At 42.3% G+C, this 14934-nt stretch overlaps 1 protein-coding gene across 1 annotated transcript; it reads right to left on the reverse strand.

The window, feature by feature from the left end:
• Positions 1-461: 461 nt before the first annotated feature.
• On the reverse strand, positions 462-2180 carry RTL3 (retrotransposon Gag like 3). Its single transcript, XM_015104713.1, is given in 3 exon segments — positions 462-1042; positions 1045-1788; positions 1982-2180. Coding segments are annotated over 3 exon segments (1524 nt in total).
• Between the last annotated feature and the right edge of the window lie 12754 nt (positions 2181-14934).

Consider the following 14934-nt stretch of genomic DNA (forward strand, 5'->3'; position numbering starts at 1 on the left):
AACTCAAAGTTATCAGGTTCAGTTCGCAATCCAAGAGGCAGGGTTGTTGTACAGGTAGCCTTAGTTCATTGCCAGAGATTCAGTGGAAGATTCTGGGAGCGGCAAATGCTGATGACAGCTGAGTTTACAGAAGATAGGTTTCTTGGAGTAGTCACTAAGACAAAGAATCTACCCAGCAGTTATTTCATCATTATGTCTTCTATTCCACCTGTGCCTGAAGCAATTGTAGTGACAATAACGGGATGGAAAAGATAGAGTGTGGGTACTCCACTCAATGTTAGGATCATGTGTTTCAAGCCAGTGGATTCCAAGAATCAGAGGGTACCTTAGTGCATGAATAATGTCAAATGAGCTCTTCAACACGGTTTCCAATTTTAAATTCAACAGGTGGTGTTTCCTTGGTTATGGGTCCATTAATCAATGTATGGCCATTTACAGTTTCCAACATCAGAGGAAAGATGTTACTGTGACGGGCAGTTTCTCTTGAAGAACCACAGAGTGGTCAATGCTGTTTCTGTAGGGGCCTGAATCCACTGTAGCTTGCTCAAAGAGCTGTCGTCTTCCCAGTCGGATTTCAACAGTAAACCATGGTGTATGAAATATGGATATTGGAAGTGAGGGGGATGCATATTTGTAGATTGGCCTGCCCGGGTTCCCCCTTGCTGCAGGACCTCGATGTTTCCCACCTGCTGGGCATGATGAGGCTTGACAGGGAAATCTCTGGTGAAATGACCAGAATATCCACAGTAGAGGCATAAGTGGCCTTCACAGCAACAGGCTCATTCAGCTTCATTGAGGTGTTGGTGACAGCTTGAAGCCTGCACTAGCTGCTTTTCAGTTGGTAAACTCTTGAGGCCAGCTCTCTCCTCAGAGGGATTTGCATCTTGTGGACTTGGATCAGGTTTACCACTTAGCTTCTCTTCTATGGAGATGTATTGGGTGATCAGATCAGACAGATTGGTAGCTGGGCTTGTGTGAGACAGTTCACTTCAGATAGAACTGGCAAGCCCTTCCTAAAATTGGATGCAGAGAGTGCTTTCACCCATTTTTGTTCTTGAATAATGAGGTGGAAGTGGGTTGCATACTGGTGGACATGGTCCTCTCGTTGGCAGAGCTTATGGGTGTGGTGGTTGGCATCTTCCATGTTTTCTGGATTGTCAAAAGTATCCTGAAGCACTTGCGTGGAACTTTCAAATTGCTCCAGCAGGGGGCTTTGGATATCTACTAATGGCTGGAACCACTTTTCTTCTTTACCTAAGAAATAGTTGCCAACAAAGCTTACCAGAGCTGTTTTGGTGGGATACAGGCACTCTCTGACTCTCATGGAACTCTTCAATTGAACCAGAAACTCAGGAATCTTCTGGATATCCCTACTGAAGGCTAAAGAATATTCTAGGAGGAAAGCTTCAGCATCTAACTCATTGGAAGACTGTGGAAACTCTGAAGCTGTTGTTGTTTCAGTAGCTGTTAGACTGTTCAGGGACTCCTTGGATGTTATGAGTCCTAGGAATTCCTGGGCATCTTTAGGATCCTGGAGCTCCTGGGGAGCAGGAAACTCAAAGAATTCCAGGTGTCTAGAGGTATCTCGGCATTTTGGTGCCTCCTGTAGCTCCTGGGCATTTGGGGAGTGCCGGGGCTCTAATTTCTGGGGCTCCTGGCCTGCTGGGGCATTCTGGGTATCTGGGGACTTCTGAGCTTCCTTGAATTCTGAGGGTTTATGGTCCTCCTGGGCCATTGGGAGCTTCTGAGGCTCCTTGGCCTCCGAGGGCTTTTGGGATCTCCAGGCTCCTGAAAGTTTGTAGATTATTGGAGGTACTTGGGGATCTTGGGTTGCTGGGGGCTCCAGGGACCCTGGAGCTGCTAGGGACTCCAAGGACTTTTGGGGCTCCTGAACTGCTGAGGTCTCCCAGGCTTGGAGGTCCTGAGACTCTCTGGGCTTCTGGGACTCCTCAACATCTGGGGGCTCTTGGGGTTCCAAGACTGCTAGAAAATCCAGGGGGCTCTGGGGGTCTCTGGGTCTCCTGGAGTGGTTCATCCTCCTTGGCTGCTTGGGGCTTCTGGAGTTCTGGAATGAGGGACTACAAGGCATTATTTTCCTCCATCAGCCACTGCACTTGTGCCTGCAGAATTTCATTCTCTGATTTCAGAGCAATATAGGAAGCTGCTAAGTCCTCCATCATCTTTTAAGGAAATGAGGTTGGTTTGGCAGTTTGCTGCTGAGAGAGTAGGTGAGTGCTTGTGAGATCTTTCTAAAAGCTCCTCACAGTCAGATATCAGGCTCCGTGAGTTTTCAAGAAAATGGGGATCTGTGTCCCAACAAAATTGATTAACAAGAGGTCACTGTGAGCCTCCGGAGCTCAGCAAAGGGAGATATTAGATACATTGTGAAGAGAGTGTGATCTGAGGGTCAGAAACTGTGGAAAGCACTCATTTGAAATAAATAATAACAAAAGTTGCCCGACGGTGCTGGATTTCTTTTACTATAGACTTATATTTATGAGCTGGGTCATATATGCTAGCTCTGACCTCATGACATCTTAAGACAGCATCTGATCAAGACTGTGTATTTATTTTGCATTCTTATTTTGAAACTGAGCATTATGATAGAAGCAACTTCCCCATATTCTTTCCTGTTTTATATGGTCTTTCATTTCTAATGTCTACTTTAATTTCCCAATGTAACACTTGGATTTTAACAGCTGTTTTCAATGACTAAATCAAATGTTTGAACAATGTGGGGATTTTAAGTTATGTGTGGGCCAACCCAAGATATATTTTTGGGTGGCTGGGGTAAGAGGTAGGGGGGAGCTTTCTGACATCTCAGAAATCATACCACATAAGTAAACACACAAGATTAGTCTCAGGAGAAAACAAGCAAAATTTTACTAAATATATATATGTTCAGCAGACACATGCACATTATTTATAAAATACCTCAAAATAGTTGGGAAAATAATCTTTATAAATGTACATTACCATTCAGAGACTTAGTCCAAGAGTTCCACTATCTGCATACCTGTCACAGAGAAGGGAAGCATGTGAATGAATGGCTGTGGAGGCTTGTCTTTTTCTGCATACACTGAACTCAAACAAACATACCCACTCCAAGAACACATTCCAACTCTCCTGTGTAACGTAGCTATTTTGAGTGTGTAAGAATTTTTTTTTTTTGACAGTACCTCTCAGTTTAGAGCCACAAGGAAAGTAGGATGCTGCGCTGATGTGAGGCAGCCTCATGTGCTCAGTCCTTGGTTACTTTAATAAATATTTGGCCAGGGAACTGGGAGTAATGCCACAGCCCTTGTGAAAAGTTGCAAACATTTCTGAATGACCACAGTAGTTTGGGAGTTTATTTTTTATATCTCTTATACAATCTCCCATCACTCTGTCCACACTGGGCTGTTTGTTGAATTCTTACTCAGAGAGCAGCCTGCAACATCTTAGCTCCCCACCCCCGCTCCCCCGCCTTACTCTGTTCCTTGGGTCCCTCCCTGCAATGTTTTCTTGGGAATTTTACCATGGACAGACATGGACAAGGTATAATAGGGTAAGATTTTAGGGAAGGCCAACTTTATTGGAGGGTACTTGTAACAGTCTTGCAAGGTCCTTGGCTTGCTCTGAATGTCTTGGCCCAGGGTTCTTATCTTTCCCTGAACCATTCAGGTGCTTTAGGAAGCACCCAGGTATCCCACTAATGGCTGGCCTCTTGAGAAATGACCTTGCTCAAGATCTCACTTTCTCTTCTTGTGACAAATCATAGTCATGCCTTGGGCATGGGCCGTGTGGCCATTTTAGGTAAGTCCTATTTTTCGTTCTAGTAAGGAGTGGGTTTGGGGATTGTCTTTGGCCAAATCAAATCATACATCAGGTTATTCACTGTCCCAAGTCTCCTTTAAAACTGGTAAGTTTTACATTAATCAACATAATGGTGATAAACCTTGGTGAATATTCCCAAGTGATTGCAAATTGATGGACTGAACTAGCTGAACCGGAATGGAGAGGCTTTGAAAAGAAAAATAAAACCTTTCACAAATGAAGTGATTGTATTCCTTTTTTTTAAAATCAGTTTTTATTTTTTATTTTACTTTACAATACTGTATTGGTTTTGCCATACATCAACATGAATCCACCACGGGTGTACATGAGTTCCCAATCCTGAAGCCCCCTCCCACCTCCCTTCCCATACCATCTCTCTGGGTCATCCCAGTGCACCAGCCCCATGCATCCTGTTCAGTTCAGTTCAGTCGCTCAGTCGTGTCCGGCTCTTCGAGACCCAATGAATCGCAGCACGCCAGGCTTCCCTGTCCACCACCAACTCCTGGAGTTCACTCAGACTCACGTCCATCGAGTCAGTGATGCCATCCAGCCATCTCATCCTCAGTTGTCCCCTTCTCCTCCTGCCCCCAATCCCTCCCAGCATCAAAGTCGTTTCCAATGAGTCAACTCTGCGCATGAAGTGGCCAAAGTACTGGAGTTTCAGCTTTAGCATCATTCCTTCCAAAGAAATCCCAGGGCTGATCTCCTTCACAATGGACTGGCTGAATCTCCTTGCAGTCCAAGGGACTCTCAATAGTCTTCTCCAACACCACAGTTCAAAAGCATCAATTCTTCAGTGCTCAGACTTCTTCACAGTCCAACTCTCACATCCATACATGACTACCGGAAAAACCATAGCCTTGACTAGACGGACCTTAGTCGGCAAAGTAACATCTCTGCTTTTGAATATACTATCAAGGCTGGTCATAACTTTTCTTCCAAGGAGTGAGCGTCTTTTAATTTCATGGCTGCAGTCACCATCTGCAGTGATTTTGGAGCCCCCCAAAGTAAAGTCTGACATGGTTTCCACTGTTTCCCCATCTATTTGCCATGAAGTGATGGGACCAGATGCCATGATCTTCGTTTTCTCAATGTTGAGCTTTAGGCCAACTTTTCCACTCTCCACTTTCACTTTCATCAAGAGGCTTTTAAGTTCCTCTTCACTTTCTGCCATAAGGGTGGTGTCATCTGCATATCTGAGGTTATTGATATTTCTCCCAGCAATCTTGATTCCAGCTTGTGTTTCTTCCAGTCCAGCGTTTCTCATGATGTACTCTGCATAGAAGTTAAATAAGCAGGGTGACAATATACAGCCTTGATGTACTTCTTTTCCTATTTGGAACCAGTCTGTTGTTCCATGTCCAGTTCTAACTGTTGCTTCCTGACCTGCATACAGATTTATCAAGGGGCAGGCCAGGTGGTCTGGTAATCCCATCTCTTTCAGAATTTTCCACAGTTTATTGTGATCCACACAGTCAAGTGCTTTGGCATAGTCAATAAAACAGAAATATATGTTTTTCTGGAACTCTCTTGCTTTTTCCATCAAACCTAGAGTGGCAATTCGTTTCTTCCATGATATTATACATGTTTCAATGCCATTCTCCCAAATCATCCCACCCTCTCCCTCTCCCACAGAGTCCAAAAGTCTGTTCTGTGTCTTTCCTTTTGATGTTTTAGTCTTTGTAAACAAAACAAATAAAAATACTACCATCATCAGGAAATAATGTGTTCTAGTTATGAGAATTTTTCAGATAACTGAGGTCTTCCCTTTGAAAATACAAAACACACAGTTGATACTTACCTTGTGTGTGTGCTCAGTCATGTCCAACTCTTTGAGGTCCCATGGACTCCAGGCTCCTCTGTCCATGGGATTTCCCAGGCAAGAATACTAGAGCAGGTTTCTGTTTCCTACTTCAAGGAATCTTCCTGACCCAGGGATTGAAGCCACCCACGTCTTTCATGTCTCCTGCATTAGCAGGCGGGTTCTTTACAACTAGCACTACTTGAGAATCCCTGTTTACTTTATTAATTAAAAAAGCTGAGAAATATTTATAGCATGCATTACACTTCTTTCTTCATTCTTAAGTAGATTATTTTGAGTGTAATTTAATTTCTACTGGTTTGGGCTCATACTTATATGAACCAGCTCCTTTACTCTGTTTAACACCATGTTGCCTCCTGAAAGTTATCAAGAAGTATAAAGCTGTCAGTCTCCAAATTAAATATCTCAAAATTGTTAAACTTTCCAATTACTTGTAATTTTTTTCACTTTGTATTTTTTCTACTCTTTTGCTATCAGACTGTCACATAGCCTTTTCACACTGTTATCTAAATGCCTGTCCATACTTGTTGTTCAGTCCCTCAGTCATGTCTGACTCTTTGCGACCCCATGGACTGCAGCACATCAGGCCTTTCTGTCCTTCACCATCTCCTACAGACTGCCCAAGTTCATGTCTATTGCTTCGGTGGTGCCATCCAGCCATCTCATCCTCTGATGCCTCTCCTCCTTCTGCCCTCAATATTTCCTGGCATCAGGGACTTTTCCAATGAGTCAGAAGTTTGAATCGGATGACCAAAATGCTGGAGTTTCAGCTTCAGCATCAGTCATTCCAGTGAGTGTTCAGGGTTGATTTCCCTTAAGATTGACTAGTTTGATCTCCTAGCTGTCCAAGGGAGTCTCAGGAGTCTTCTCCAGCACCACAGTTCGAAGACATCAATTCTTTGGTGCTCTGCCTTCTTTACAATCCAGCTCTGACAACAGTTCATGACCACTGGGAAGACCATAACTTTGACTATATGGACCTTTGTCGACAGAGTAATGTCTCTGCTTTTCAACACACTGTCTAGGTGTGTCATAGCCTTTCTGCCAAGAAGTAGTCATCTTCTGATTTCATGCCTGCAGTCACCAGCCACAGTGATTTTACAGCCCAAGAAAAGGAAATCTGTCACTACTTCCACCTTTTCCCCTTCTATTTGCCATGAAGTAATGGTGCCAGATGCTATTATCTTAGTTTTTTTTTTTCTTAAAAAAAATTAGTTTTAAGCCAGCTCTTTCACTCTCCTCCTTCACCCTCATCTAGTGGCTCTTTACCCGCCTCTACTAAGTATAGGTAAATTTGGCAAATTATTTAGTCCTTCTAAAATTTAGTGTAAAACTCATCTTATAAAACTGTAAAGTGGAGCTATTACTTGCACTTAACTTTATAAAGCTTCTTGGACACGACTGAAACGACTGAGCACAGGCTTCTCAGATGGTGCTAGCAGTAAAGAACTCACCTGAAAATGCAAGAGATGTAAAAGATGCAGTCTTCGATCCCTGGGTCAGGAAGATACCCTGGAGGAGGAAATGACAACCCACTCCAGTATTCTTGACTGCAGAATCCCATGGACAGAGCAGCCTGGCAGGCTATAGTCCATGGGGTTACACAGAGTTAGCCATGACTGAAGTGACTGAGCATAGCACTATATAGTTGTTGCAAAGATTTAATGAAATAATTCATTTAAAAGACTTAGCACAGTGTCTAGCAGCTAGTAACACCCAATGAAGATTAACTATAATGATGATGATGATGATGAGGAGGAGGAGGAGGATTAGAAAATGTAGCTAGAGAGTTAAATTTGCTACAATTGTGTAAGGGATGAATAAGGTCTCTCATATGAAGAAATTTACAGTGCGTGTGTTTTGCATCATTGACTTTATACCACTCAGGAGCTTTTATTTTCTTTTTGACTGGGTTATGGATGATGCAGTTTACCAAACAACACTCTAGAATAATAATTGGAGGCACCTAAGCATGAAGAATACATCATGAGAAACGCTGGACTGGAAGAAGCACAAGCTGGAATCAAGATTGCCGGGAGAAATATCAATAACCTCAGATATGCAGATGACACCACCCTTATGGCAGAAAGTGAAGACAAACTAAAAAGCCTCTTGATGAAAGTGAAAGAGGAGAGTGAAAAAGTTGGCTTAAAGCTCAACATTGAGAAAACGAAGATCATGGCATCTGGTCCCATCACTTCATGGCAAATAGATGGGGAAACAGTGGAAACCATGTCAGACTTTACTTTGGGGGGCTCCAAAATCACTGCAGATGGTGACTGCAGCCATGAAATTAAAAGACGCTCACTCCTTGGAAGAAAAGTTATGACCAACCTTGATAGTATATTCAAAAGCAGAGACGTTACTTTGCCGACTAAGGTCCGTCTAGTCAAGGCTATGGTTTTTCCGGTAGTCATGTATGGATGTGAGAGTTGGACTGTGAAGAAGTCTGAGCACTGAAAAATTGATGCTTTTGAACTGTGGTGTTGGAGAAGACTCTTGAGAGTCCCTTGGACTGCAAGGAGATCCAACCAGTCCATTGTGAAGGAGATCAGCCCTGGGATTTCTTTGGAAGGAATGATGCTAATGCTGAAACTCCAGTACTTTGGCCACCTCATGCACAGAGTTGACTCATTGGAAAAGACTTTGATGCTGGGAGGGATTGGGGGCAGGAGGAGAAGGGGACGACAGAAGATGAGATGGCTGAATGGCATCACTGACTCAATGGACATGAATCTGAGTGAATTCTGGGAGTTGGTGATGGACAGGGAGGCCTGGTGTGCTGCAGTTCATGGTGTCGCAAACAGTCAGACACGACTGAGTGAATGAAATGAACTGAACTGAATTGAAGCATGAAGATGAGATGATTAACAAAGGGATTGTGAAACAGTCCTGATAGACGTTTAAAAAGTCCATGGACTAAAGTGCAGAACAGTGCCTTGCTTACAGGCATATTTATTCAGTGGGTACCTGCAAGGACCTCTCCTCTACTCTTGCTAAAGAACAAAGACCAAATTCAAAGTCCTTAAGTACAAGTTTCAAACTGTCTAAACATAAAGAATTATTCCGAGTGGGAAAAAAAACTATGCTGACTTTTTGTCAAAATGCCTAAAGTAATTTTAATATCCTAAATTAGTCAAGTAAGAATAAGAAAGCAAAAACATCCAAACTGTCATCTTGTTTCCTCTACACTTTAATCTTCTTATGCTCACAACATGATGGAATTTATGGAGGTTTAGAATAGTTATGAAAACATTTTAAGTAAATTAGTTTCTTTTTTTTTTTTTCTAAACTGGACAAATGAACTTCTAGGGGAAAAGGAAGAAAAATATGTTCATTTAACAGGTATAAAGACTGCACAGTTCTAGTTAATGCATATATATGGGATTTAGAAAAATGGTAACGATGATCCTATATGCAAGGCAGCAAAAGAGACACAGGTGTAAAGAACAGACTTTTGGGTTATGTCAGAAAAATCAAGGGTGAGATGATTTGAGAGAATAGTACTGAAACATGTATATTACCATATGTAAAATAGATGGCCAGTGCAAGTTCAATGTATGAAGCAGGGCACTCAACCAAGAGCGATGGGGTGGGGAGAGAGGTGGGAGGGGAGCTCAGGATGGGGGGGAGACACATGTACACCTGTGACTGATTCATGTCAATGTATGGAAAAACCCACCACAATATTGTACTTATCCTCCAATTAATATGAATTAATTTTGAAAAAAGACTGCCCAGTTAAGTTCAGTTATGTTAATACGTTACATATATTAATTATTAACTTAGGGAGAAAGAGAAGGGAAATGTTAAATGAAATGAAATTCTACTTTGTATATCACACTATGAATTATAGTTTTATTTTATTGGCAATATACAATATGAAACATTTTAGATTTCTGCCAAGATCTTCCTTCTCAAAGCTGGCTAGGCTACATCTTCAAGTAACTCATGCTCCTGCCCTTTCCGTCCCTCCTTCTTCCTGCCTGGAAAAGTGTCAACAGGACATATTACCCCACAGGTCTCTTGCACAATACCAAGCTACCCCTTGGGGAAGTCTCACCCTTGTGTCTGTTTTGTTCAATATTTTATTCCTATGGTTGCGTTAGAGGCTTGCAACACTTTAAGCTTAACTCATAATATGCTTTGTACAAGTCAAAACTTTTGTTACCAACACTATATGGCATCAGGGCAACAGGAATTCTCAATTACTTTAGAAGTTGGAAAGCTTTCCAATAATTTTTCTTACTCATGTAACTGAGATACAAAGCATGTAGTAATGAAATATAGTACAACTCTGAAGGTGTCAAAGTTTGTCACCCCCTTGTCTCCTTTTATGATATTTGCCATCTTCTCATTTTATTTCTGGTCCCATGCATACTAAGGTGGCCTTTCCCTTTGATCAGCTATCTTTTTGGGAAAAAATCCCTACAGAGTTCTAAAATGAACTTTCTTGGAGCATTTTCATTTTCATAGGGTATTCTGAAAGGCTGCAATCTGTTCAAGATCCTTCTGTTAGGAGAGACATTCTGAGACAGAGATACCATTTTAACATCCTTTAGATCATGCTACTCTGGTGGCCCTATATATTTTCTTCCTTATAAGTTTGGCCCAGTATGGTTTCTAGCATTAGCAAATTTGATTAATGATCTCAGTGCCCTGGTTTCATTTAACCCTGGTAATGTGTTGATGAGAGTGCCCTAGCTAAAGGTTGAAGCAACTACCATCACAGCCTAAGAGTGGGATAGGGAGATTTTGCTATAACCTTACTCTTAGGGATATTCTTCTTGCAGGGATCTGGCCCTTTCTTTTACTTCCTAGAGGCCTACTCTCTGGGATTTGTCAATGTTGGTTCACTCAGAAAGGAGACTAATTCCAAGCTTATGGCAACAACATGGCAGAAAAGACAGAGCCATGGGGAGAAGGGAAGAGGAAGGGAGTGAAGAAGGAACGATAAAAAATCTAGAAAGATGCTTTAAAAATGTATACATACATTTTGGTCAATTAAAGAGAAAATTTAATTTTATGGTTTAAGAATTTAAAAATCACATTAGGAGATTATCTTTTAATGATTCAGTTCAGTTCAGTTCAGTCACTCAGTTGTGTTCAACTCTGCAACCCCATGAACCGCAGCACACCAGGCCTCCCTGTCCATCACCAGCTCCCGGAGTCTACCCAAACTCATGTCCATTGAGTCGGTGATGCCATCCAACCATCTCATCCTCTGTCCTCCCCCTCTTCTCCTGCCCTCAATCCTTCCCAACATCAGGGTCTTTTCAAATGTGTCAGCTCTTCGCATCAGGTGGCCAAAGTATGGGAGTTTCAGCTTTGACATCAGTCCTTTCAATGAACACCCAGGACTGATCTCCTTTAGGATGGACTGGTTGGACCTCCTTGCAGTCCAAGGGACTCTCAAGAGTCTTCTCAAACACTGCAGTTCAAAAGCTTCAATTCTTCAACACTCAACTTTCTTTATAGTCCAAATCTCACATTGATAGGTGACTACTGGAAAAACTATAGCCTTGACTAGATGGACCTTTGTTGGCAAAGTAATGTCTCTGCTTTCTAATATGCTGTTTACCTAAGATGGCGGAGGATTAGGATGGGGAGACCACTTTCTCCCCCACTAATTCATCAAAAGAACATTTGAATGCTGAGTAAATTCCACAAAAGAACTTCTGAATGCTGGCAGAGGACATCAGGCACCCAGATAAGCAGTCCATTGTCTTCGAAAGGAGGTAGGGAAAAATATAAAAGATAAAAAGAGAGACAGAAGAGGTAGGGATCTGTCCTGAGAAGGGAGTCTTAAAAAAGAGAGAAGTTAGTTACTTTATAATATTGTATTGGTTTTGCCACACATCAACATGAATCCGCCACAAGTATACACATGTTCCCCATCCTGAACACTCCTCCCCCCTCCCTCCCTGTACCATCCCTCTGGGTCATCCCAGTGCACCAGCCCCAAGCATCCAGTATCATGCATTGAACCTGGGCTGGCAATTGATTTCATATATGATATTATACATGTTTCAATGCCATTCTCCCAAATTATCCCACTCTCTCCAGCTCCCACAGAGTTGTAATGAACCTCCAATTAAAATAAATAAATTTATATTAAAAAGTAAAAAATAATAATAAAAAAAGATGAGACAGGTGGAAAAAAAAAGTGAGAGAAGTTTCCAAACACCAGGAAACACTCTCACTGGAGTCTGTGGCAAGCCTTGGAACCTCAGAGGGCAACATAACAGGGAGTAAAAATAAATAAACAATTAAAACCCACAGATTACAGTGCCCAACGGTAATCCCAGCAAACAAGCAGTGCAGACACCTGCATCCGCCATTAGCAATTGGGGGCTGGGCAGGGAGGTGCAGGCTGCATTGCTTAGAGTAAGGACCGGGCCTGAATGCCCCAAGGGCAATGTGAGGGAACTAACTTGAGATGGCAAACCAGAGCACTAAACTAAGACACTGCCAGGCCTGCTCACAGAACAAAGGACTGAACAGAGCTAGCTGGCTGCAGATCGGCCCATCCCTGGCCAGAGACAGGCAGGCGAGGGCAGCCAGAGCCAGAAGGAGACAATCATGGCCTCAGAGAGGCATCACCCACCAAAATGCAAGCAGGCTTCATTGCTAACCAAGACTATTTGGGATTCTGGACTGTCAACATCTGCTGGGAGGATTGCAGCCAGAGATCAGCTCCCCAGAAGAGACACACAGGGCACCTGAGAAGGTGCACCGGTTGTACATCCAGAAAACTGAGCTGCAGGGATGGGGGAGGCAATAAGTTGCAGTGACCATGCTCGCCAAGCACCTGGTCACCTGAGCTGCTCGGACCTGGGAAGGGCACAAAACGCAGGCCCAACCAAGTCTGCACCTCTGAAGACTACCCAAGTACCTGAACCTGAGTGGCTTAGACCTGGGATGTGCATACAATCCAGGTCCAGCCTCAGACAGTTCCTGGCAGAGTAACCTAGAGCCTAAGCAGTGTAGACAGGGAAAGTACACACGCTGTGAGCGGGGGCAAACCCAGTGTGGCCGAGACACTGCAAGCACATGCCAGCGTTATTTGTTTGCAGTGTTCCTCCAGCCCCACAGCACGACTGAACAAGTGAGTCTAAAAAGTGTCCACCACCATCCCTTTGTGTCAGGGCAGAAATTAGACACTGAAGAGACCAGCAAACAGAAGAAGCTAAAAGAGACTATTGGAAGTGACAGGTTCAATAGATTAACCCCTATAGTTAACACCAATTGCATAGGAAGGGGCCTACAGATCTTGAGAAGTATAAACCAGATCAAGGAACTATCTGAAAATCAACTGACCCCACACTGTCCACAACAACACCAGAGAAAGTCCTAGATATATTTTTACTATTATCATTTTTTAATTAAAATTTTTTAAATTTAAAGTCCTCTATTACTCCTTTAATTTTCATTTTTATAACCTAATATTACTTCGCAAAAAAGACCCTATTTTTAAAAGTAAACTTCATATATATATATTTTATAAATTTTGTGACTTTGTTTTTTCTTTATTATTGTATTTCTGAGAATCCAACCTCTTCTCTAGATTTTCAATCTTTGCTTTTTGGTATTTGTTATCAATTTTGTACCTTTAAGAACCCAGTCTTCAGTACCCATTTTTACATGAGAGCAAGATTACTGGCTTGATTGCTCTCTCCCTCCTTGAACTCACCTTTTTCTCCACCAGGTTGCCTCTATTTCCTCCTTCCCCCTTCTCTTCTCTACCCAACTCGGTGAATCTCTTTGTGTGTTCTGGACTGTGGAGAACACTTAGGGAACTGATTACTGGCTGAATCCATCTCTTTCCTTTTGATTCCCCCCTTTATCCTCCTGGTCACATCTGTCTCCTTCCTCCTTCTTCTCTTCTCTGTGTAACTATGTGAACATCTCTGAGGGATTCAGACTGTGGAGAACACATAAGGAAGTGATTACTGGCTAGCTTGCTCGCTTCTCTTTTGATTCCCACTCTTCTCCTCCTGGTCACCTCTAATTCCCTCTTCCCTCTTCTCTTCTCCATGTAACGCTGTGGACCCCTCTGGATGTCCCTCACTGTGGAGAAGTTTTTCATCTTTAACCTAGATGTTTTATCAACAGTGGGATAGCTCCATCAATCTAATCACACTAGGACAACAGCCTTTTTTAACTCAATGAAACCAAGCCATGCTCACGGGGCAACCCAAGATGGGCGGGTCATGGTGGAGAGGTCTGACAGAATGTGGTCCACTGGAGAAGGGAATGGCAAACCACTTCAGTATTCTTGCCTTGAGAACCCCATGAACAGTATGAAAAGGCAAAATAATAGGATACTTGCTGGGGTCCAGCCCCCGAAGGATTCAGGGGAACCTGAAGGAAAAATGGTGTCAGCGGACGATTTAGAGAGAGATAAAGAAAGAATATTGTAGATAAGAAAATAGAGGAGAGAAAGAGGCTGATATTCCTTGGTTTACATAGAAAGCCAATAAAATTTCAAGACAAGAAGTTTGCCCTGTTCACAGAGGCCACAGGTGCCTTCCCGGTCTCCCGAGGGAGTGAAGATGCAGAACATCTTCGTGTTCAGGTCTTATAAAACCAGGGCTGATAAGTGAATGCAGGGAGCCTCTATGCTCCAAGGGATCAGCCTGAAAAAGAAAGTAAGAGAGAAAAAAAAGAGAAAAAAGAAAAACACGGGGTGACCAGGCTTCTTCAAGCGAGGCCCATTGTTTTTATTTTTAAAAGGGTCTTTTATACTTTTACTTGTACATAGAGGGAAATGAAAGATGCAAAGTCATACAGAGTCAGCCCAAACATTACATCTGTTTTGTCTTTATCGAAACCAGGATTTTTCTGCAAACCTTTCCCATAAACAATATTGTGTACATTATCTTTTGGCCTTGGAGGCCTGCGAACATTTTATGACCCTCTTTTGATAAAGGCTGTTCAACCAGAAAACTTATTTTCCCTTGAAATGTTTTTTCTTGTATTTCTAATCTATGTCAGCCTCAAAAAGTATTAAACAGAGTTACATTCTCATGAAGCAAAGGTGAAGTGAGTTATTAAGAAAGAGCCAATTAGCTCAAAAGTCTGATGAGGTTAATTTCAAGGCTACACTTATTTTTCTTACTTTCCAACTATGTTAACTAATACACTCCCAGGTGCACAGTGGATAAGAAATATGGGAACTTAGCAACGAGCATTGGCCCAATAATAAAATCCTATGCCAGCACTACTCTAATAACTTTTAACTTTTTATTTTATTTTATTTTATTTATTTTTTTTTAGTTTTTTATTTTGTAAAT

Source organism: Ovis aries, chromosome X, assembly GCF_016772045.2.
Source record: "Ovis aries strain OAR_USU_Benz2616 breed Rambouillet chromosome X, ARS-UI_Ramb_v3.0, whole genome shotgun sequence".
Classification (NCBI taxonomy): Eukaryota; Metazoa; Chordata; class Mammalia; order Artiodactyla; family Bovidae; genus Ovis; species Ovis aries.